Source organism: Rana temporaria, chromosome 9 (genome assembly GCF_905171775.1).
Source record: "Rana temporaria chromosome 9, aRanTem1.1, whole genome shotgun sequence".
NCBI classification, from domain to species: Eukaryota; Metazoa; Chordata; class Amphibia; order Anura; family Ranidae; genus Rana; species Rana temporaria.
In genome coordinates this window covers 171,791,050-171,817,233 of record NC_053497.1, presented here as the reverse complement: position 1 = coordinate 171,817,233, position 26,184 = coordinate 171,791,050, and the positions used below count along the sequence as shown (strand labels likewise).

General features: G+C 45.8%; 1 protein-coding gene and 2 non-coding genes across 3 annotated transcripts in view; 2 read left to right on the top strand and 1 right to left on the bottom strand.

Moving 5' to 3' along the window:
• The window catches only part of SRPX2 (sushi repeat containing protein X-linked 2), a 101,679-nt gene that overhangs the window by 3,838 nt on the left and 71,657 nt on the right, over positions 1-26,184 (top strand). The window contains exon 2 of the mRNA XM_040325018.1: positions 6,830-6,965. Within this exon, the coding sequence (XP_040180952.1) occupies positions 6,899-6,965 (67 nt within the window). The 5' untranslated portion in view covers positions 6,830-6,898. The remainder of the gene's footprint in view (positions 1-6,829; positions 6,966-26,184) is intronic.
• Positions 9,283-9,354, top strand: TRNAE-CUC. The gene has a single exon. It is a non-coding gene; the product is annotated as a tRNA-Glu (tRNA).
• On the bottom strand, positions 23,449-23,520 carry TRNAE-CUC. Its single transcript has one exon. It is a non-coding gene; the product is annotated as a tRNA-Glu (tRNA).

Here is a 26,184-nt window from a genome sequence, read left to right as displayed (position 1 = left end):
CTATTTTCAGGAAAGTGAAGTTCTATTCACCTTCACTGTATCTGAATCATAGCAGGTTTCACTATGTCCGGTGAAAACTCTGATGACAATCACTGCTTGTCTCTACTTTCCTCTACACAGCAATATTTGATGTCTGAGAATAAACCGGTGCCGCTCTTGGACCTGATCCCAGCATACAATGGCACCAGAGCCAGTAGACCATGTTATATTTATCTTTCTGCAGGAAGCTGGAAGTGGGTGTTAGCGGTTGTCAAACCACATGCTAAAAAAAAATAACAACGTGTTTTAGTAAAATAAAAGAAAAAAAAAAGTGATACAGACTTTGTAAAGCTCTACTTGTTGAAAAAACGTACGACAGTTTTCACATTTCAAATTTAACCACTTCAGCCCCGGACCATTTGGCTGGCCAAAGACCAGGCCACTTTTTTTTGCGATTCGGCACTGCGTCGTTTTGACTGACAATTGCACAGTCGTGCAACGTGGCTCCCAAACAAAATTGACGTCCTTTTTTGCCCCACAAATAGAGCTTTCTTTTGGTGGTATGTGATCACCTTTGCGTTTATTTTTTGCGCTATAAACAGAAATAGAGCAAATTTTTTTTTTTAAAAAACAATATTTTAAACTTTTTGCTATAATAAATAATAAATGTTTAAAAAAAGTATGGCATGCATTTGTATTCAGCCCCCTTTAGGCTGGGTTCACACTACTACACTACTTTTATCCTACTTTGCTCTGCTACATTGGTCCTACATTTATCCTACATTGGTCCTACATCCATCCTACTTTCATGAACAGGATACTACTTTGGTCCGACTTCAATGATATTCAATGGGCCTGAAGTAGGATCAATGTAGGACCAAAAGTAGTACAGGGAGCATTTTCAAAGTCGGACCGACTTGTGTAGGACGCTACAAGACGCTCTCATAGGGAAACATTGAACACAGAGCAAAGTAGGATGAAAGTAGTGTAGTAGTGTGAACCCAGCCTTACTCTGATAGCCCTAACGAAAATCTAGTGGAACCAATTGCCTTCAGAAGTCACATAATTGGTTAATAGAGTCCACCTGTGTGTAATGTAATCTCAGAATGGCCCAGTTTTGTGAAGCCCTCAGAGGTTTGTTAGAGAGCCTTAGTGAACAAACAGCTTCATGAAGACCAAGGAACACACCAGACAGGTCAGGGATAAAGTTGTTGAGAAGTATAAAGCAGGGTTCGGTTATAAAGAAATCTCCCAAGCTTTGAACATCTCACAGAGCTCTGTTCAATCCATCATCCAAAAATTGGAAAGAGTATGGCACAACTGCAAACCTACCAAGACATGGCCGTCCACCTAAACTGACCGGGCCGGGCAAGGAGAGCATTCATCAGAGGAGCAGCCAAGAGGTAACTCTGGAGGAGCTGCATAGATCCACAGCTCAGGTGGGAGAACTATTAGGCCCCGTACACACGGACGGATAATCCGCTGAAAACGGTCCGCCGGACCGTTTTCAGCGGACATGTCCGCCCGGAGATTTTTGTCTGATGGTTGTACACACCATCAGACAGTAAACAATACGCGGGGCGTGGCTGCGCCGTCGCCACGACGATGACGCAGCGGCGTGCGCGGCCCTGGAAGTTCAATGCTTCCACGCATGCGTCGAATCAGTACGACGCATGCAAGGCATGGCGGTCGGTCGGACGTGTCCGGTGAGTCTGTACAGACGACCGAACACGTTTCCAGCGGACAGATTTCTTAGCATGCTAAGAAATTTTTATCCGCTGGAAACTGTCCGATCCGCCAGACAATTGTACGCTCGGGCCTACACACGACCGGATCTGTCCGCTGGAACTGGTCCGGCGGACCAGTTTCAGCGGATCGATCCGGTCCTGTGTACGGGGCCTGAGTCGTGCTCTCCACAAATCTGTCCCTTATGGAAGAGTGGCAGAAGAAAGTCATTGTTGAAAGAAAGCCATAAGAAGTCCCATTTGCAGTTTGCGAGAAGCCATGTGGGGGACACAACAAACATGTAGAAGAAGGTGCTCTGGTAGGATGAGACCAAAACTTTACTTGTTGGCCTAAAAGCTATGTGTGGCCGAAACCGAACACTGCACATCACCCTGAAAACACCATCCCCACTGTGAAACATGTTGGTGGTAGCCTCATGTGGTGGGGATGCTTTTCTTCAGCAAGGACAGGGAAGCTGCTCAGAGTTGATGGGAAGATGGATGGAGACAAATACAGGGCAGTCTTAGAAAACCTGTTAGAGTCTACAAAAGACTTGACTGGGGTGGAGGTTCACCTTCCAGCAGGACGACGACCCTAAACATACAGCCAGAGCTACAATGGAATGGTTTAGATTAAAGCATATTCATGTGTTAGAATGGCCCAGTCAAAGTCCAGACCTAAATCACATTGAGAATCTGTGGTAAGACTTGAAAATTGCTGATCAAAGACGCTCTCCATCCAATCTGACAGAGCTTGAGATATTTTGCAAAGAAGAAGAATGGGCAGAAATTTCCCTCTCTAGATGTGCAAAGCTGGTAGAGACATCCCCAAAAAGACTGTCAGACAGATTCAGAGAGAGTTACGCCGGCGTATCAGTAGATACGCCGTCGTAACTCTGAATCTGCGCCGTCGTAAATTTAAGTGTATTCTCAAATTGAGATACACTTAAATCTAGCCAAGATACGACCGCGGGCGCCGTCGTATCTTAGCTGTCTATTTAGGCCGGCTGCTAGGGGCGTGTACGCTGATTTACACCTAGAATGCGTAAATCAGCGAGATACGCCTATTCACGAACGTACGCTTGCCCGTGGCAGTAAAGATACACCGTTTACGTAAGGCGTTTTCAGGCCTAAAGTTATTCCACCAAAAAGATGGAGCAGCCAATGTTAAGTATGGACGTCGGAACCGCGTCTATTTTTAAATGTTTACGTTGTTTGCGTAAGTCGTCTGTGAATGGGGCTGGGCGTAATTTACGTTCACGTCGAAAACCAATAAGTCTTTGTGGCGTAATTTGGAGCATGCGCACTAGGATATGTCCACGGACGGTGCATGTGCCGTTCGTTCAAAACGTCAATCACGTCGGGTCACGATTCATTAGCATAAAACACGCCCACCTCCTCACAATTTTAATTAGGCGCGCTTAGGCCGGCACATTTGCGCTCCCCCGCCGTAACTTAGGATGCAAGTGCTTTGTGAATACAGCACTTGCCTTTCTTACGGCCGCATAGCGTATATGAGATATGCTACGCCTGCCTAACGTTAGGCTCATCTACGTGAATCCAGCTATTTAATTGCAGTGAAAGGTGTTTCTACAAAGTATTGACTCCGGGGGGCGCCATACAAATGTACCCCCCACTTTTCACATATTTATTTGTAAAAAAAGGATCCGCTGTAGGATATAAAACTACTTTACATTGAGCATTCCCATAAAACAATGTTGCGTGCATTACATAAGTAATGACAATCTTGCTGGCAGGACGCGGTGTCCCAACCTCTTGCGCTGAGTCACAGGCCAATAGCCTTGAGTTGTTTTTTTGTTAAATGGAAACAGCTGGTAAAGCATCCAAATCAAAACATATGTTTGTTTGTATTTTTTCCGTGACTTAACCCATTCCTGCCCCTTCCCAGCGGCCTTTCTAAAGAGTTGCAGGACGGTTTTCCCGGTCATGTGATCACTGTGACTGGTTGTTATTTCGCTCACATGCCAAGCTCGCGCGCAGAAGCGAACGCATACATGAGCAGCGCCTGCATATGAAATTGGTGTTAAAACCACACATGTGAGGTATCGCCGCGATTGTTAGAGCGAGAGCAATAATTCTCGCCCTAGACCTCCTCTGTAACTCAAAACGTGCAACCTGTAGAATTATTTAAACGTCGCCTATGGAGATTTTAAAGGGTAAAAGTTTATTGCGAGCGGACGCAATTTTGAAGCGTGACATGTCTCAATTTACTCGGCGTAACATTTTCTTTCGCAATTTAAAATAACGACCTCCATTTTATTCTCTAGGGTGTTAGAATAAAAAATATATATTGGCCCGGATTCACAGACAGCGGCGCACATTTATGCCGCCGTAGCGTATCTCCTTTACGCTACGCCGACGCAGCGCAGACAGGCAAGCATGGAATTCACAAAGCACTTCCTCCCAAAACTGCGCTGGGTTTCCTAGGCGTAAGCTGGCGTAGGTGGAAGTGGGCGTGAGACATGCAAATGAGGCGTGACCCCATGCAAATGATGGGCCGAACGCCAGACAGATACGTATAACGAACGGCGCATGCGCCGTCCCATGGACGCATCTCAGTGCGCATGCTCACAATCACGTCGGAACAACTGCCTAAGATACGTCGGATCACTGGCTACGGCGTGAATGTAACCTACGCCTAGTCATATTCACGTCCTACGTAAACTACGTAAAATACTCCGGCTTGTGTTCCCTGGTGCAGCCCTTTGCATGGATGCTGCCGAGTTACACCTCCTTTATGGGGCATAACTTTACGCCCCTTACTTTACTTTACTTTACTTTACTGCGTCGGGCGCAACTACGATCGTGAATCGGCGTACCTCCCTCATTTGCATATTTGAATAGAAAATCAATGGGAGCGCCACATGCGTCCAGCGTAAATATGCGCCCACTCTACGCCGACGTAGGCAAGTTATGTCGGTGGAATGAAGCCTGTTTTTAGGCGTATCTTAGTTTTGTGGGCACGGCGCACAGATATGACGGCGCATATTTGCACTTACGCGGCGTATCTCGAGATACGTCGGCGTAAGTGCTTTGTGAATCAAGGCCATAATCTTTGGGGGTTCTAACTACTAAGTAAAGGGAAGGAGATGAAAACAGGCAGGGAAGCGACATTAACATTGCTGGTTGTCTTGTCATACCAACAGCCACCACAAGAGGGTGCCAGATTCCAGAAAGAACCATAGGACTGCAGAAGGCCGCAAAGCTGTGGCCTCAATTACCGGCCGGCGCGGCCCGACGCAATCGCGAGGGGGGGGTGCGCACAGAGACAGGGTACCCCGGCTGTGCCGCCCCAGGCGCCAGGTCGCTAATTCTAGTCGCAATTGCGACCTCGCGCCCGGGTTTTGTCGAGCCCTGGCGTAGGTCACCGCAGTGACCCGGAAGTTGGAGCAAATACCTGTATTAGACAGATGTGATACTGGAGGGGGGAGGATTCCAATAAGCAGAAGTTCCATTTTTAGATGGAACTCCACTTTAAAGTGTATTTTCTTTTTTGAAGCTGAATTGGGATAAAGTCTACTTTATATTTGTCGCATGTTCCATCAGCATTAAAGTATAACTAAAAGGCAATTAGAGGTATTAGAACATATGTCAGTTTTTATTGCTGTCTGTACCCCTGTTAAGGAGATTCAGCCCCTCTATTTGTCCTCTTTACCATTATCATTGGAAGTGAAAGTAAAAGAAAATCACAAATTTTGTGTTGTCTCCAGAAAGTAATAGAGGGGAAATTTACCAATGGGGACACTGGATGTCCCCCAAAGGATTCCCTTAATTTGTAAGGATTTCCTCAGTCCCTTTTTGGCTGTTGGATGGGAAGTAAAGGTACCGTATTTGCCGGTGTATAAGACGACGGGGCGTATAAGACGACCCCCTAATTTTCCAGCTAAAATTTTGGTTTTGGGATATACTCGCCGTATAAGACGACCCCCCTTCCTACTAGTCTGTCTGGAAGCTATGGGGTAGCCGGAACAACCGCTGACAGGAAAAAACGTTGACAGGAACAGGCTTTGTTCAGCTTTTTCAAATCTTACTGTGCCCATTACATGCCTCACAGTGCCCATTACATGCCTCACTGTGCTCATTACATGCCTCACTGTGCCCATTACATGCCTCACTGTGCCCATGACATGCCTCACTGTGCCATTACATGCCTCACTGTGCCATTACATGCCTCACTGTGCCATCAACATGTCTCACTGTGCCATCAACATGCCTTGCTGTGCCCATTACATGCCTCACAGTGCCCATTACATGCCACACTGTGCCATCCCATGCCACACTGTGCCACCCCATGCCTCACTGTGCCACCCCATGCCTCACTGTGCCACCCCAAGCCTCACTGTGCCACCCCAAGCCTCACTGTGCCACCCCATGCCTCACTGTGCCACCCCATGCCTCACTGTGCCACCCCATGCCTCACTGTGCCACCCCATGCCCCACTGTGCCATACCTTAGTCCTGTACTGCGGGCGTCCATTATTCAAAAGCCGCGCCTCCTCCTCGTGCTGTTCCGTGATAGGCACCTGTGTTCCGCCTATCACGGATGTCCTCTCGTCCGAAGCCGAGGATGAGAAGATATCCGTGATAGGCGGAACACCGAACAGAGGCTCTGCTGGGAAACCAAGTGTTCCGCCTATCATGGAACACCACAAGGAGAAGGCGCGGCTTTTGAATAATGGATCCACGAGACAGGTACCAGCGTATAGGACAACCCCCAAGGTTTTGAGACACGTTTTTAAGCCCAAAAGGTCGTCTTATACGCCTGAAAAATCTCTTCAATGGGGCACAGATGACAAAAAATAAATTGACAGGGGTTATAGCTCTCCCTTGTGCTATCTATCCAAAATAAAAAAAAAATAAAAAAGTTTGCCCTATATGAGAAAATAACTTTGCTGTAATACATCTTGCCCTTAAGACGACCCCAATATGACCAATAATTCTGTAGGATACACTCAGCCGTCTCGTAAAACTCAGTGTAATTCAGGCATACGTGTATTTCTAATAGACTTCTCTTCAGATTATCCTAGCAGAAAATGTTTCCTTTCCCTGACCGAAACACATTATTCATTGTGCTGGTTTCAGCTGTGAAAACCATTTCCTCCGTAGGTGCCGCTGTCTGCTTGGAAGATTCGGATTCTTTCTGGAAATAAAATATCAGTGTGAAGGACGGCCACGATGGAACAGTCAATACGGCTTCTAGCGCTCACACTCTTGAAAATGGTGGCAGCCATGTATAACGAAGGTAAATGATTTTCCTTTTAACTTTCCACTGTTTCAATATTTTATTGATTTTGAATCCTTTTGCAGTTTTCACACATTAAAACATTCCTTCCACCAATTTGAATTCTGGGACAAGACACAGGAAACATGCTTTTATATATTTTTTAACGAAAGGATACCTTAAAAATAGATATGGAATGTTTTGTCAGATACTGCAAGTGGCAGAGGATAGATTCCAATTAAGGGTTAGGTTTAGGGCAGGGTTAAATGTTAAGGTTTTGGGTTGGGTTGAGGTTTAAGTTCATGAGTTGGTTTAAGCTCATGAGTTTATGGGGTGGGTTGATGTCAAGGGATTAGGTTTATGAGTTGGATTAAGGTTGAGGTATACATTTACGGGATGGGTTGATTTTAAAGGGTTACATTTATGGGGTGGGTTGATGTTAAGGGATTAGGTTTATGAGTTGGATTCAGGTTGAGGTATACATTTACGGGATGGGTTGATGTTAAAGGGTTACATTTATGGGGTGGGTTGATGTTAAGGGATTAGGTTTATGAGTTTGATTGAAGTAAGGTGGTGATAAAATATGTTTGTTTATGAGTTTATGGGTTGGATTGAGGTTAAGTTTATAAAATGGGTTGATGTTAAGGGATTAGGTTTATGAGTTGGATTTAGGTTAAGGGTATAGGTTTATCATTTGGGTTGAAGTTAAACGATTAGGTTTATGGGTTGGGTTGAGGGTTAAGTTTATGGGGTGGGGTGATGTCAAGTGATTAGGTTCATGAGTTGGATTCAGGTTGAGGTATACATTTACGGGATGGGTTGATTTGAAAGGGTTACGTTTACGGGGTGGGTTGATGTTTAAAGGGTTACGTTTATGGGGTGGGTTGATGTTAAGGGATTAGGTTTATGAGTTGGATTGAAGAAAAGTGGTGATAAAATATGTTTGTTTATGGGTTTATGGGTTGGATTGAGGTTAAGTTTATAAAATGGGTTGATTTTAAGGGATTAGGTTTATGAGTTGGATTGAGGTTAATGGTATAGGTTTATCATTTGGGTTGAAGTTAAACGATTAGGTTTATGGGTTGGGTTGAGGGTTAAGTTTATGGGGTGGGTTGATGTCAAGGGATTAGGTTTATGAGTTGGATTCAGGTTGAGGTATACGTTTACGGGATAGGTTGATTTTAAAGGGTTACCTTTATGGTGTGGTTTGATGTCAAGGGATTAGGTTTATGAGTTGGATTCAGGTTGAGGTATACGTTTACGGGATGGGTTTATGTTAAAGGGTGGGTTGATGTTAAGGGGTTAGGTTTATGAGTTGGATTGAAGTAAGGTGGTGATAAAATATGTTTGTTTATGGGTTTATGGGTTGGATTGAGGTTAAGATTATAAAATGGGTTGATGAGTTGGATTGAGGTTAAGGGTATAGGTTTATCATTTGGGTTTGGGGATGGGTTGAAGTTAAACGATTAGGTTTATGGGTTGGGTTGAGGGTTAAGTTTATGGGGTGGGTTGATGTCAAGGGATTAGGTTTAAAAGTTGGATTCAGGTTGAGGTATGCGTTTACCGGATGGGTTGATGTTAAAGGGTTACGTTTATGGGGTGGGTTGATGTCAAGGGATTAGGTTTATGAGTTGGATTCAGGTTGAGGTACACATTTACGGGATAGGTTGATTTTAAAGGTTAAGTTTATGGGGTGGGTTGATGTTATGGGATTAGGTTAAGGAGTTAGATTGAGTTTATGGGGTGGATTAAGGTTAGATGGTGATATGATAGCTGCTAGCTTTTAATAAATGGACACTTACCTGTCCTGGAGTCCAGCGATGTTGGCACCCGCAGCTGATGTTTCCATCAACTGTCAGGTGCTGCCGCCACCATTGCGGGTAAGGGTACCCGGCAGTGTAGCCTTTTGGCTTCACGCCAGGAACCCTACTGCACATGCGTGAGGCCCGCTCCTCTCTCCTACTGGCCCGGAGGCCGGGGAGGAAAGAGGGAGGAGGAGGGTGCCCTGAGCTGACGTCACGGGCCGTGGCTGGGACTCCTGGAAGTGGGAAAGGATACCTGTCAAAGGTATTCTGTCCCCACGAAAGGTGCCAATTGTGGCACCGGAGGGGAGGGGGGGGGGAATCCAATGAGCAGAAGTTTTAATTTTGGGTGGAACTCTGCTTTAAGGAGGTCATGAATCGTGCAGGGGGGCAGTAGTGTGAGTGCAGGGGCCAGGTTTGTATGCTGTCCCCCCACCAAAAAAATTGACCACCAGCTGCCACTGTCAATATAAAAAGTCTAAAAGTAAACATACGGAAAGAACACTGAGTGTCACAGTATATGAGTTTTTCAGCCTTCCCTGGTGGTCTAGTGGTTAGGATTCGGCGCTCTCACCGCCGCGGCCCGGGTTCGATTCCCGGTCAGGGAAAACAGCTTATTTTTTTAGTCTTTTCCCTCATAATACAGTATATTGCTCTTTTACAATCCAAAACATTTACAGGTTGCCCTTATCGATCAAAGTAACAGTTCAATGCAGACGTACACTGAACGGAACACATTTTCCCATTGCTGTAACCCGTCAGTGCTGATCTGAAAGCTCGGTCACATGGCTCCCCAGCAGGGGGTGTGGCTTTACAGCTATGTATACGTGACTGCGGGGCGTCCAATCATAGGCTCTGTGTGACGTTTCCTGTATATTCTCTTACTACTGGCCCCCTGCAGAGATATTAGCTAATGCTTGAGTAAATTTCCATCCACTGCGCGGCCAAACAAAAGCTGGTAATCCTAAAGGAATCGGGGCCCTCTAACCCCTTTGCCTGTTCACCCCTTATGGACCAGAACAAATTCTGCTATGGACCTGTTTACTCATCAATAACTTTGTCACTACTGAGGATAACAAAGTAATACATATATTGTTTTTTAACCACGTCAGCCTCAGAAGATTTTACCCACTTAATGACTAGGCCATTTTTTGTGTCGCTTTAACTGACAATGGCGCGGTCGTGCGATGCTGTGCACAAATAACATTTAAGTATTTTTTTCCCCCACAAATGGAGCTTTCTTTTGGTGGTATTTGATCACCTCTGCAGGTTTTATTTTTTGTGCTATAAACAAAAAGAAAAACGACATTTAAAAAAAAAAAAAAATTTCTGCAATAAAACGTATCCAATAAAAAATTTTTTAAAAAATAAAATGCCTTCAGTTTAGGCCAATATGTATTCTGCTACATGTTTTTAGTAAAAAAAAAATAATAATCACAATAAGGATATATTGATTAGTTTGCGCAAAAGTTAGCGTCTACAAACTATGGATTAATAAAGGGTTAAACAGAGAAACATCTTATTAAAAAAAAAAAAAAAATTTACTTTTCAGATTGCTTTAAAGGAGTTCTCTGACCTAAAACTTTTAACCCCCGCTGTGCCCGGGCTGTAAAACTATACAAAATAAACTTTCACTTACCTGCCTACGATCCCCCGTTGTTCCGATATCGCCGTCCCGTTCTCCGGTCCCGGTCTCTTCCTCACAGTGCGCTCAGCCTATCAGCGGCCGCAGCAGTGTCCCGTCGCGGCCGCTGATAGGCTGAGCGCACTATGAGTCACCGACACGCAGGAAGCGGAAGAGACCGGGACCGGAGAACGGGATGGCGATATCGGAACAACGGGGGATCGTAGGCAGGTAAGTGAAAGTTTATTTTGTATAGTTTTACAGCCCGGGCACAGCGGGGGTTAAAAGTTTTAGGTCAGAGAACTCCTTTAACTGACATCTGCAGACTGAAATGTATCCCTTTGATCTGCAGCTAAATGAACAGAAAGATACAAAAGTGATTACATTGTATCTTTCTGTAGCCCGAGAAAACTTTATTTATAAACAAGTGTCAGAATGCTTTTTTGAGAGCTGAAATTGACAACCTTCTCTGTGTTCACATTATTCAATGGGCTGAAGTCGCATCGAAGTAGGGCAGGAACATTTTTCAAAGTCGGACTGACTTGTGTCGGAGACCAGTTAAGACGGCTCTCATAGGGAAACATTGATTTACACGCGTCATGTGACATGTGCTTCCAAAGGCTTCGAGCGTATGCGGTACCAGTGATTGGTTGCTAGAGGTTACAGCATATCATCTCTTCACCGCAGAGGGGCCTGATATACATATGAATGCCACCGGCCTCAGCTATTTACATATGAAAGCTTCCGTTATTTACATATGAAGGATGGTTATTTACATGTAAACACACGGTCTGCAGGTGAGTCATCTGTACAGAATAATAGGGCAGAGCTGGGCAGCATTAGTAGCAGCATTTCTCACTTTCACACTGAGATATCAGGACACAGCACAGGACTAAAACTTTAAGAGACAAGGGAATTTAACCACTTGCTTACTGGGCACATATACCCCCCTCCTGCCCAGGTGAAATTTCAGCTTCCGGCACTGCGTCGCTTTAACTGACAATTGCGCGGTCGTGCGACGTGGCTCCCAAACAAAATTTGATGTGCTTTTTTCCCCACAAGTAGAGCTTTCTTTTGGTGATATTTGATCACCTCTGCAGTTTTTATTTTTTGCGCTATAAACAAAGAACGACAATTTTGAAAAAAAATACAATATTTTTTACTTGTTGCTATAATAAATATCCCAATTTTTTTTTAAAAAAAAACAAACATTTTTTTCAGTCTAGGCCGATACGTATTCTACATATTTTTGGTAAAAAAAAAAAAAAACACGCAATTTTCGCAAAAGTTATAGCGCCTACAAAATAGGGGACAGAATTATTATTTATTTTTTTACTAGTAATGGCGGCGATCTGCGATTTTCATTGGGACTGCGACATTATGGCGACACATCGGACACTTTTGACACATTTTTGGCACCATTCACATTTATACTGCGATCAGTGCTATAAATATGCACTAATTACTGTATAAATGTGACTGGCATTGAAGGGGTTAACACTAGAGGGTGAGGGAGGGGTTAAATGTGTACCCTGCATAGTGTTCTAACTGTGGGGGAAGGGGACTGACTGGGGGAGGTGACCGATCTGTGTCCCTATGTACAAGAGACACAGATCGGTCTCCTCTCTCCCTGACAGCACGCTGTCTCTGTGAGAGCCGGCAATGAGAAATGATCACATATGTTTACATATGAGATCATCTCTCATTGGCCGCACAGATCGCCTACCAAACGGCCACTCCGATTGGCCGTTCACGGCGATCTGTGATTGGCTGTGTCCAAGGGACACGGCCAGCACAGAGTTTCCCTGTTGTGCACTCGGGAGCGCGCACGGGGAACGAGGAAAGGGGCAGACGTCAATTGACGTCCAGTTGGATTTTCAGGACCGCGCTGTAGCCTTCATTCGGCTATAGCGCGGGCCTCAAGTGGTTAAACTGGGATAGTTGGCAAGTATGGGGCAACTGCTTTGGGCCTCACAACAATAACAGGGCCCAGGGCAGCTGTCCATTTTGCCCTGCCTTAAAGACGGCCCCTAGTAGTGCCACTGTAAAGAAAAAAACGATGTTGAATCAGTGTCGGCATGAAAAAAAAATGCGGCTATGTTGGTGTTGGAGGAGGACTACTTTGGCATCTGTGTCAGTGAGATTAAAGAGGGTAGCTAGGAGTTTGGGCTGGGGAGGCTTTTTGGTACGTATTAAACTAGGGGGCCATGTGTGCCTCCAGGGGATGAAGGAGAGTTAAAGGGCTCTGAGGGAGGTAGGGTGGTCTTTGTTGCTTTTGAGGGGAACTCTGGAGCTGAGTTGCTCCCACACTCCATGTACTCACAGACAGATTCTTCTGAACATGGAGGTCACTTAGCATGGGTTTCCTCCGAGTCCTCTGGTTTCCTCCAACACTCCAAAGACATGCTGGTAGGTTAATTGGCTTCTGTATAAATTGGCCCTAGTATATGAATGTGTGTTAGGGACCTCAAGCGCATCAGGATCCTACGGGGTAAGTGACCGCGCTATATCAAGATGCCACGCAACTCAACTCAACTTGGGAATGAAGACAGTATCTCCTCCTTCCTGTCCGGTGATATTTCACACGACAATGAGAGACAAAAGAAGGGCAGTCCGAGGCCGCCCCCCCAGGGGGTACCCATACTGTGAAGGTATTCTGTTTTTGCCTTCTCCTCCTGCTCTCTTCCACCCACAGTAGGCTGCCACTGGAGGGAACAGAATCCTTCTCCCAAAAGCCTCTGCTCTGCTCAATGAGAGTGACATGCCATGGCTTCTGTCAATAAGCAGACAGCTGTAGGTACATTTTCAGGTATGGCATTGAGGATGATGCAGCTTGCCAAACCCAAATGAAAACATTGTTCCCACTCCTCTTCTTCCCATTCCTGATTGGACACATTTTGATATATTTTCTTGATAAGTGCTAAAAAAAGTAAAACTGTTGATCTTGTCAGAAATTCAGGGCTGTCCTGTATTCATCTCAAAGAGGCTTTTTAGTATTTGTCTTGGGACTACAGAAATTTTCCTCTATTTTTCCACTTTCTGTCCCAATTACTGGGTGTCATTGGGGGAAGGGAGTCAAGAAAACCCAAAGGAAGTCACAACAGTATGTCAATAGAAGACTCCCAATGGAGTTACAACAGTATGTCAATGGAAGACTCCCAATGGAAGTCACAACAGTATGTCAATGGAAGACCCCCAATGTATTCACAACAGTATGTCAATGGAAGACCCCCAATGTATTCACAACAGTATGTCAATGGAAAACTCCCAATGGAAGTCACAACAGTATATCAATGAAAGACCCCCAATGGAGTCACAACAGTATGTCAATGGAAGACTCCCAATGGAAGTCACAACATTTTAAGGGGCAAACTGGCAGCATTTTAAGGGGCAAACTGGTGAAATTTCATGGGGCAAACTGGTGGCAATTGATGGGCACATGTATGTCATTGAGGATGATGCAGCTAAAAAATGAAAACGGCTGATCTTGTAAGAAATTCAGGGCTGTCCTGTATTCCCCTTAAAGAGGCTTTCTAGTATTTGTCTTGGGACTACGGAATTTTTCCTCTATTTTTCCACTTTCTGTCCCAATTACTGGGTGTCAATGGGGAAAGGGAGTCAAGAAAACCCTTACCAATGGAAGTCACAACAGTATGTCAATGGAAGACCCCCCAATGGAAGTCACAACAGTATGTCAATGGAAGACCCCCAATGGAAGTCACAACAGTATGTCAATGGAAGACCCCCAATGGAAGTCACAACAGTATGTCAATGGAAGACTCCCAATGGAAGTCACAACAGTATGTCAATGGAAGACTCCCAATGGAAGTCACAACAGTATGTCAATGGAAGACTCCCAATGGAAGTCACAACAGTATGTCAATGGAAGACTCCCAATGGAAGTCACAACAGTATGTCAATGGAAGACCCCCAATGGAGTCACAACAGTATGTCAATGGAAGACTCCCAATGGAAGTCACAACAGTATGTCAATTGGAAGACCCCCAATGGAAGTCACAACAGTATGTCAATGGAAGACCCCCAATGGAGTCACAACAGTATGTCAATGAAAAACTCCCAATGGAAGTCACAACAGTATGTCAATTGGAAGACCCCCAATGGAAGTCACAACAGTATGTCAATGGAAGACTCCCAATGGAAGTCACAACATTTTAGGGGGCAAACTGGCAGCATTTTAAGGGGCAAACTGGCGAAATGTCATGGGGCAAACTGGTGGCAATTGATGGGCACAGGTATGGCATTGAGGATGATGCAGCTTGCCAAACCCAAATGAAAACATTGTTCCCACTCCTCTTCTTCCCATTCCTGATTGGACACATTTTGATATATTTGCTTGATAAGTGCTAAAAAATGAAAACTGTTGATCTTGTAAGAAATTCAGGGCTGTCCTGTATTCCCCTCAAAGAGGCTTTCTAGTATTTGTCCTGGGACTACGGAATTTTTCCACTTTCTGCCCCAATTGCTGGGTTTCAATGGGGAAAGGGAGTCAAGAAAACCCTTACCAATGGAAGTCACAACAGTATGTCAATGGAAGACCCCCCAATGGAAGTCACAACAGTATGTCAATGGAAGACTCCCAATTGAGTCACAGCAATATGTCATTGGAAGACTCCCAATGGAAGTCACAACAGTATGTCAATGGAAGACTCCCAATGGAGTCACAGCAGTATGTCAATGGAAGACCCCCAATGGAAGTCACAACAGTATGTCAATGGAAGACCCCCCAATGGAAGTCACAACAGTATGTCAATGGAAGACTGCCAATTGAGTCACAGCAATATGTCAATGGAAGACTCCCAATTGAGTCACAGCAATATGTCAATGGAAGACTCCCAATGGAGTCACAACAGTATGTCAATGGAAGACTCCCACAAGTCACAACAGTAAAAGCTATTGGAAGTTCTTATGTTTCTCCATTCTACCCAAAACTGGAAAAGTAGTGTCTGGAATCGATCTGTAAAGTGTATCCAAACCCCCCAAATGTGTAATATATTACAGATTACCAGTCATTAGACATGGTGGCTGCATTTTTTTTCCTTTATATTATTTTCTCCTGATGGTCCTGCCAGTAACACACTTTCATTCCTAGTGTGACAACGCTCACTCACCATACTGTATCTATGGAGGAGCACCCCAGGCTGCTCTCCTGATTTGGACTTAACAGACCTCCCTCTCTCCTAATCTCCATAGCATAAGGGGAACATGTTCTTTAGTCCAAATCAGGAGAGTAGAAGAGAACTTTGATGGCTAATAACCTTGTTTGAGATATTACTTTAGTTTACAGGAAATTACAAGGACACTGTATACCGTGCAAGTTCAACAGATATTTTGTGTACTCTCAGAAAATTGTATTAGCCTGAAAAAAAAAAATGAATTAAGTCTTTGGATATGTGCCAAGCTGAAATATATAAAAAATGTTGTCCTTGTAGTGAGGAGCTATGAAGGAGTTAAGACTTCTGGTTAGGTCATCTGCTCGGTTATTTGAATTGTTCTCCTATGTGTCATCCAGCCTGGGGGCCCTTCGCACAAAACACGTTTTTAAAGCGTTATTCAAAAGCTGAACATTCTTTTCAGTCCCCATAGTATGGGAGTTTTGGGTTTTATTGAATGACATCCAGCTGCACAAGACAAATGTGTTCTTTTTCCTTGTTACTTTAAAGGGGTTGTAAAGGTAATTTTTTTTCCTAAATAGCTTCCTTTACCTTAGTGCAGTCCTCCTTCACCTACCTCATCCTTCCATTTTGCTTTTAAATGTCCTTATTTCTTCTGAGAAATCCTCACTTCCTGTTCTTCTGTCTGTAACTCCACACAGTAATGCAAGACTTTCTCCCTGGTGTGGAGTGTCGTGCTCGCCCCTTCCCTTGGACTACAGGAGAGTTAGGACGCCCACTATCACACAGCTCCTTTCTCTATCTGCAACATAGAGAGCGTCCTGACTCTCCTGTAGTCCAAGGGAGGGGGCGAGCACGACACTCCACACCAGGGAGAAAGCCTTGCATTACTGTGTGGAGTTACAGACAGACAGAAGAACAGGAAGTGAGGATTTCTCAGAAGAAATAAGGACATTTAAAAGCAAAATGGAAGGATGAGGTAAGTGAAGGAGGACTGCACTAAGGGAAAGGAAGCTATTTAGAAAAAAAAAATTACCTTTACAAGCACTTTAATAAAAAAAAAAAAAAGATACCTCTAGGAACTTTTCTTTCCTCTGAGAAGAGAAGGGAGTGTGGGGGAGTATGGGTAACAAGAAGTTCTGTCACAGAGGTGATGACCAAGTTTCTATATTGCTATAAGTAAGTACAGTGAAACTTTGGATTTCGAGCATAATTCATTAAGAGGAGAGCACTCGCATATCAAAGCGATTTTCCCCATTGAAGTCAATGGAAACGAAAATAATTAGTTCCGCATTGACTTTATTGGCATGCAATACTACATGTGGCCAGAGGTGGGGGGGCACTGGAGAGCCTCGGAAACGGCCAGAAAGGCTTGAGGACAGCTCGGCTGACCTCGACAAACCTCATAAAGGCTTGGGAACGTTGTTTTTCCGAGTCTTTCTGAACGGCGCTGATCGGCTCAGGTGCCCCCCCACCTCAGGCCAAACGCAGTACTGCACATCACTTTGGCCTGAATCCTGCTCGTTTTGCGAGACGACACTCGCAAACTGAATTAGGATTTTACAAAATACAGCGCTCGTATAGCGAAACACTCGTTAACTGCGTTACTCGCAATCCGAGGTTCCACTGTACTGCTTTCTCAGGGAGATGGCGTTGCAAGTAGTCCAATCTATATGACACAAAGCATGGATTCATTCTGGCACAGCCTCTGCTAGAATCAGATATTTGATTCCAACAATATTTCTGAGATAGAGGAAGGAGGACCTGGTGGCAGCTGATGCCTGGTGTCAGTGTCCAGGATCACGCCTAGGCTGCACACATGGTCTGAGAAGATAAGATTTGTATTCCTAGGTTTTACCATAAACCACCATAAGTGACGAGTCACTCATTACACTAGAGCTGGGTAGGGCACAGTGAGAAGATAGCAAAGTGCAAAACCTCAAATTGGTCACCAACAGGAAAACAAATGCTGTTTCCCTATTCACATGCTGCATATTATAGTCAAGACGCTAATTGAAAAAAAAAAAGTTTTTACTTTCGCTCTACTTTAATTGCTTTAGGACCTCCCACCCTCATTGTACTGCAGACTGACTGACTGCTCCCACAGTCGCTGCGACATACCTTTAACCACTTGCCGACCGCCTCACGCCGATATACGTCGCCGTAATGGCACAGCTGGGCAGATCAACGTATATATACTGTATTTATCGGCGTATAACGCGCACCCCAATTTTAGGAGGGAATTTTAAGTAAAAAAACATTTTAAATAAAGAACATTGAACTTTGAAACCCCCATCATTGCAGCCTCGCCAGTTTCAGATCTCTGCTCTCTCTGAGGGAAGAGGAGGAACGAGTGCCGCTGAATTAGACCACAAGTGATATATAACCCCCCTCACTGTTATATAACCCCCCCTCAAAATCTATTATATAGTTTATTTCTATATTTTTTTTCCTGCAACAAAAACTGGTGAGGTGCTGCCCCTGGAGCCCCTATGGATGAGCCTCCACTGGATGGTGCCATCAGATGAAGTACCTTCAGAGCCGCGATCTTCTGTGTACCGGGCGCTCCATGCCGCTGAATTACAGAGCCACGATCTTCTGTGTACCGGGCACTCCATGCCGCTGAATTACAGAGCCACTATCTTCTGTGTACCGGGCACTCCATGCCGCTGAATTACAGAGCCGCGTTCTTCTGTGAACCGGGCGCTCCGTGCCGCTGAATTACTGAGCCGCGATCTTCTGTGTACCGGGCACTCCATGCCGCTGAATTACAGAGCCATGATCTTCTGTGTACTGGGCACTCCATGCCGCTGAATTACAGAGCCACGATCTTCTGTGTACCGGGCACTCCATGCCGCTGAATTACAGAGCCACGATCTTCTGTGTACTGGGCACTCCATGCCGCTGAATTACAGAGCCACGATCTTCTGTGTACCGGGCACTCCATGCCGCTGAATTACAGAGCCACTATCTTCTGTGTACCGGGCACTCCATGCCGCTGAATTACAGAGCCGCGTTCTTCTGTGAACCGGGCGCTCCGTGCCGCTGAATTACTGAGCCGCGATCTTCTGTGTACCGGGTGCACCGTCACTCACAGCCACGCCTCCTGACCCTGCTCATATGATACAGTTGCCCAATGCGGGGCCAGGAGGCGTGGCTGTGAGTGACGGAGCGCCCGGTACACAGAAGATCACAGCTCTGTAATTCAGCAGCACGGAGCGCCCGGTACACAGAAGATTGCGGGGGATCGGCGTATAACGTGCACCCGTGATTTCCCCCCTATTTTCAGGGGAAAAAAGTGTGCGTTATACGCCGATAAATACGATACGTTGCCCTTTAAGATGCAGCATTGTGAACGCCCGCCTCAAGCTCCTTGAGTGTGACTGCGGGTCCCGCGCACTCGACGTCCGCAAGGAGTCCAGCGATCGTCTCATGGAGAGTTCTGCCTAACGACAAGGACACTAATCACCACTCCCTGTAATCGGGAGCGGTGATCAGTGTCGTGTCACACACAGCCCATCCCCCCTACAGTTAGAAGCACTCCCTAGGACACACTTAACACCTTCAGCGCCCCCTAGTGGTTAACCCCTTCCCTGTCAGTGTCATTTTTACAGTAATCGGTGCATTTTTATAGCACTGATCGCTGTATAAATGACAATGGTCCCAAAATGGCATCAAAAGTGTCCGATGTGTCCGCCATAATGTTGCAGTCAGGTTAAAAATCGCAGATCGCCGCCATTACTAGTAAAAGAAAAAAAAATATTCATAAAAATGCCATAAAACTACCTCCTATTTTGTAGACGCTATAACTTTTGCGCAAACTGATCAATAAACGCTTATTACGGTTTTTTTTACCAAAAATATGTAGAAGAATACGTATCGGCCTAAACTGAGGAAAACATTTTTTATTTTTTGGGGGGATATTTATTATAGCAAAAAGTTAAAAATATTGCTTTTTTTTCAAAATTGTCGCTCTATTTTTGTTTATAGCGCAAAAAATAAAACTCACTGAATTGATCAAATATCACCAAAATAAAGCGCCAATTTTGTTTGGGAGTCACTTCGCACGACCGCGCAATTGTCAGTTAAAGCGACGCAGTGCCGAATCGCAAAAAGTGCTCTGGTCTTTGGGCAGCCAATAGGTCCTGGGCTGAAGTGGTCAAGTCGCTTCCTTCCTCCAGGTTCAGAGTGCATTCACGTCCCCGTCCCCCCCCCACTTGCTCCAGCTGTGATAAGACACAGCTGGATTTCATCAGCAGGTTCCAGCCAATGATTCATGGCCTGGACCTGCTGAATGGTTGTGTGCAGTCACAGCTCAGAGCCCTGTGTTGACAAACTACACAGGGATCTGTACAGAGGGAACAATCTTTTTGTTTCTTCTCTCTGGAAAGCAAGTAGAAGAAACAAATAGATTTTTTAATAAAACTCTAGATACTTGCCTATTGATTGAACCACAGGCAGTGGCGGTGCATCCATAGAGGGCGCAGGAGCGCCGCCTCTCTCTCCTGCACCGCCACTGAAATACAATACATAGATTCATGCATTGCATGAATCTATGTATTGTCGCCGCTGCCCACTATTCAGATGGCCGGCCCGCTGGCGAGCGCCGGCCATCTGAATAACTGCAGCTGGTTGGCTTTGGAAGTGTCTATCAGAGCCAGCGGCCTGAGGGCTGTAATCGGCTTCCAAATAGTTAACCAAGGGACGCACGGGGTGTGCGTACCCTGGTTAACACTGACAGGCGTCTCAGCCAATCAGGTTCGCCCGTAACCTTATTGGCTGAAGCGACATCGAGAGCGGGAGAAGACATCGAGGGATCGTGAAGGAGGATCTGAGGATGGCTGACCGAGAAAGGTAAGTGCCATGCTGGGGGGGGGGGGGGGGGGGGGAATCTGGCGGCATTTTAGGGGCAAACTGGCGGCAATTGATGGGCACAGTGGTGACAATGGCATGGCGCAGTGGCTGCGTTTGGCATGGCACAGTGACGACAATGGCATGGCACAGTGGCGACAATTGATGGGCACATTGGCGACAATGGCATGGCACAGTGGCGACTATTGATGGGCACAGTGGCGACAATGGCATGGCACAGTGGCGACTATTGATGGGCACAGTGGCGACAATGGCATGGCACAGTGGCGACTATTGATGGGCACAGTGGCGACAATGGCATGGCACAGTGGCGACTATTGATGGGCACAGTGGCGACAATGGCATGGCACAGTGGCTGTGTTTGGCATGACACAGTGGCGACAATTGATGGCACAGTGGCTGCGTTTGATGGCATGGAACAGTGTTGACAATTTTATGGCACAGTGGCGGCAATTTTATGGCACAGTGGCGGCAATTGATTTTTTTTTTCGTTCGTTTTGCATCCCCCCAATAAATTTGAGCACCAGCCGCCACTGACCACAGGTATTAGGTGCCACCAGGTCCTCCTCCATCAACTTGGGAATATTACAAGAATCAAACATCTGATTCCAGGTGAATCCATGGATTTGCATCATCTAGGATGGATTACTGCTCCTCTCTGATTGGCCTAAGAACTACATATTTTGTAGTTGGTATAGAATATTTTATACAAAATAGATCTTAGCTAGTTGTGACATTCAGAAAAAGGTGGAGAATGCGGGCATCGATCCCGCTACCTCTCACATGCTAAGCGAGCGCTCTACCATTTGAGCTAATCCCCCTATCCTATGGCCCATGACAAGGGGCTGAAGTGTGACACCTACTGGTCAAGTCCTCTTACATATACTGCCCTTCCCCCACTTCTCTATTCGCTAAGAAAGTTCATTTATATTGCTTTCAATGCAGCCAGCCGTAAAATATATTAATTTCCCATGCAAGATTAAATTGTTCTGTTGGGTTTACTTCCTGCAATATTTTATGCAAAATAGTATTGGAGAATGCGGGCATCGATCCCGCTACCTCTCACATGCTAAGCGAGCGCTCTACCATTTGAGCTAATCCCCCTCTGTTACATGTTCTTAAAGGATCACATGAGGGATCTAAACCGGTCCCATTTTATGCAAATTCTTATAGATGGGGAGCAGCGGCGGTGGGTCCATAAGGGGCGCAGGAGCGCCGCCCCCCCTCTCCTGCACCGTTCTAATCCCCATTGCATGACTATCTATGGTCGCTGCTGACACCCCCCTTTTCGGGTTTCGGGCACCTGAAGCGGTGGAGATGTTTTTTTGGAAGCACCTGGCTCTAATAGGCGGCCAAAAATGTGAGAAGCGGGCGCAAAGCTGCGCGTTCGCTTCTCACTCAGCTGTATGTTAGCAAAACAAAGGAATTTGCTTTGCTAACATTGAACCCCCTTTCAGCTAATCAGGTGCGCCAGGTCTGTGTTACCTGTCACCTGATTGACTGAAACGACAGGCGCTGTGATTGGTCGCCTATCAGGCGTCCAATCATAGCAGAGGATTAGAGGAGGAGCGGGTGGGAGAAGACATTGGGTCGGGGAAGAAATGGAGGGCACCGTACACCGCTCGCTGCCTGCCGCCGTCACCCACTGCCCAACTGAGACAAGGTAAGTGCCGGGCAGACGGGGGGCACAGTGGCAACACTTGGGGCACAGTGGCAACATTTCGGGCACAGTGGCAACATTTAATGGGCACAGTGGAAGCATTTAATGGGCACAGTGGTTGCGCTTAATGGGCAAAGTGGCAGCGTTTGATGAACGCAGTGGCAGCGTTTGATGAACGCAGTGGCAGCGTTTGATGGCGCAGTGGCAGCGTTTGATGGCGCAGTGGCAGCGTTTGATGGCGCAGTGGCAGCGTTTGATGGCGCAGTGGCAGCGTTTGATGGCGCAGTGGCAGCGTTTGATGGCGCAGTGGCAGCGTTTGATGGCGCAGTGGCAGCGTTTGATGGCGCAGTGGCAGCGTTTGATGGCGCAGTGGCAGCGTTTGATGGCGCAGTGGCAGCGTTTGATGGCGCAGTGGCAGCGTTTGATGGCGCAGTGGCAGCGTTTGATGGCGCAGTGGCAGCGTTTGATGGCGCAGTGGCAGCGTTTGATGGCGCAGTGGCAGCGTTTGATGGCACAGTGGCAGCGTTTGATGGGCACAGTGGCAGCGTTTGATGGGCACAGTGGCAGCGTTTGATGGGCACAGTGGCAGCGTTTTATGGGCACAGTGGCAGCGTTTGATGGCACAGTGGCTGCGTTTAATGTGCAAAGTGGCTGCGTTTGGTACAGTGGCTGCGTTTGATGGGCACAGTGAGGCTGCATTTGATGGGGGTTTTTTTTTCAGAATTTGTGCCCCCAAAAAATTTGGAGCACCAGCCACCACTGGAGGGGAGGTGTAGTGGTGGGCGGGTATTTTGTGGGTTGTAGAACTGGAAGGTGGGTAGCATCGGAAGGGTGGTGGGGATTGCTGGATGTGTGGTGTAGGCAACCAGCAAAGGGTTGATAGACTCTTTGTGACAGGTTCTCTTTTAGACTCCCGATTTCTCACCTACCTTCTATTATTATTATTATTATTCTATTGAAGCTTCTTGTGCAGTGGCCAGGAAAAGTGACAAGAGAAACCAGAAGAGATGTTATACACTGTACATGTTACTTCTGGCAAGTATCTAGGATTGCACCCAGACCTCGCACATGGTCAGAGAGTATAACATTTGAATTTCCACCACCATAAGTGACGAGTCACTTATTCCAGGAGAACTGGACTTGTCATAGTGATAAGATAATAAAGTGCGAAAACACAACTCTGTTTTTTTGTTTTTTTTTGCGCTATAAACAAAATAAAAAGAACGCAGGAGGTGATCAAATACCACCAAAAGAAATCTCTATTTGTGTCAAAAAAATGTAATCAATTTCATTTTGGTACAGTGTTGCGTTAAAGTAGCGCATTGCTGAATAGCAAAAAATTGCCTGGTCATGAAGGAGGTAAAACCTTCCACAGATTAAGTGGTTAAGGAACTTATAGGATGAAAAGTGATTTTTCCCTGACCGGGAATCGAACCCGGGCCGCGGCGGTGAGAGCGCCGAATCCTAACCACTAGACCACCAGGGAAAGCTGAGCAATGCCATTTTAGTTTTGGATAGAATGGGCAAGCATTGGAACTTCTGTCAAGTTTTTATTGCTATAAAACCACCAGTACTAAAAAAAAATAATAGGATCAAATAGCAGCCAGCAAATAAATGTTGATCACAAATATGCAAGATAAAAAAAAAAAAAGAGTAAACATGCAGCGCTATAAATCAAATGGTATTGCACATACGATATGTAAATGCATAGGCGTGCGCAGGGGGTGTGCCGGGCGTGCCTGGGCACACCCTAATCACCCCATGCGGCGCAGATTCCCCCCTGCTGATATTTCACCAAATCCCCCCAACAGAGCTCCTAAAAATCTTGTAAAAAAAATAACACAAATAAAAACGTACTGACACCATCTGAGGACACCAACCTCTGCCCTACTGACACCGTCCACTGCTCTACTGACACCGTCCACTGCTCTACTGACACCGTCCACTGCTCTACTGACACCGTCCACTGCTCTACTGACACCGTCCACTGCTCTACTGACACCGTCCACTGCTCTACTGACACCGTCCACTGCTCTACTGACACCGTCCACTGCTCTACTGACACCGTCCTCTGCTCTACTGACACCGTCCTCTGCTCTACTGACACCGTCCTCTGCTCTACTGACACCATCCACTGCCCTACTGACACCGTCCACTGCCCTACTGACACCGTCCACTGCTCTACTGACACCGTCCACTGCTCTACTGACACCGTCCACTGCTCTACTGACACCGTCCTCTGCTCTACTGACACCGTCCTCTGCTCTACTGACACCGTCCTCTGCTCTACTGACACCGTCCTCTGCTCTACTGACACCGTCCACTGCCCTACTGACACCATCCACTGCCCTACTGACACCATCCACTGCTCTACTGACACCATCCACTGCTCTACTGACACCATCCACTGCTCTACTACAATGCTACAGACCCTCCAGTTCTACAAACCACAAACACCCATCCACCCCTACACTTTCCGCCAAAGGAAATTCCATGAAAAGGTACTTCACCAGTACGGATCCATCATGTGACCCTAAGGCCCCTTTCACACTGGCACGCTTTTCAGGCGATTTAGCGCTAAAAATAGCAATGCTATACCGCCTCCAAAAATCGTGCCCTGCAGACTTCAGTGTGAAAGCCCGAAATCTTCACACTGAAGCGGTGCGCTAGCAGGACCGCTCCAAAAGACCTGCTAGCCGCATCTTTGTAGCGGTATAGGAGCCGGGTGTTTACCGCTCCTATACCGCTTCTTCCCATTAAAATCAATGGGAAACCGCGGTAATACCGCTGGCAATGCGCCTCTGCAGAGGCACATTGCGGCCGGTATTAACCCTTTTTCGGCTGTGTATCGCGGTAAATACGACGGTATAGCGGCGCTATACCACCACTGCACCTCCCCTGCCCCATGTGAAAGGGGCCTTACACATCCACCTGAGGAGGGGGATTAGCTCAAATGGTAGAGCGCTCGCTTAGCATGTGAGAGGTAGCGGGATCGATGCCCGCATTCTCCAATTTTTTGTGTGTGTGGGCAAAATATCAATTTTTCATAAAATTTTGCAGTGAGTAAACCCAACAGAACAATTTAAGCTTGCATGGGAAATTCATGTATCTTACCATTGGTTGCAATGAAAACAATATAAATTAACTTTCTTAGCAAATAGAGAAGTGGGGGAAGGGCAAAAAAAAAGGTCGGTATATGTAAGGACTTGACCAGTAGGTGTCCCACTTCAGCCCCTTGTCATGGACCATAGGTTAGGGGAATTAGCTCAAATGGTAGAGCGCTCGCTTAGCATGTAGGCAAGTAACAGCCCTTTGTTGCTTACCTTCACCACACATCCAGCAATCCCTACCCACCTTCCAGTTTAACAAGCCACAAAATACACATCCACCAGTACACCCCCCCCCCCCAAAGGAATTTGCACGAAAAGGGCGTCACAAGTTTGGATCCTTCAAGTGATCCTTTAACAGCATTCAACGGAGGGGGATTAGCTCAAATGGTAGAGCGCTCGCTTAGCATGTGAGAGGTAGCGGGATCGATGCCCGCATTCTCCAATCTCTTTTTGAATCTCACAACTAGCTAAGATCTATTTTGTAAAAAATATATTCTGTACCAACTGCAAAAGGTGTGGTTCCTTTCTCAGGCCAATCATAGTAGAGAGAGGAGCAGTAATCCATTCTAGATGCTACAAATACAAAAACTTCACTTTCACTACACTTGTTATATATCGTCGATCGCACTAGAGTGAGAGCAATAGATCTAGGACCAATATTCATTGTTAATTCTAAACGTTTTTATATATATATATATATATATATATATATATATATATATATATATATATATATATATATATATATATATATATATATATATATATATATATATATATATATATATATATATATATATATATATATATATATATATATATATATATATATAAATATAAAACTCAACGTGTGTGTGTGTGTATGTATGTTCCAGCATCACGTCCAAACGGCTAAAGATATTAACATGAAACTTGGCACACATGTTACTTATATGTCAGCAACAAACATAGGATAGGTGGTTTAACCCTTACCCACCCCCATTTGCCATGGTCGGGGTTTTCCTTTAAAGTCCCATTCAACTCTATGGGAAATACATGTT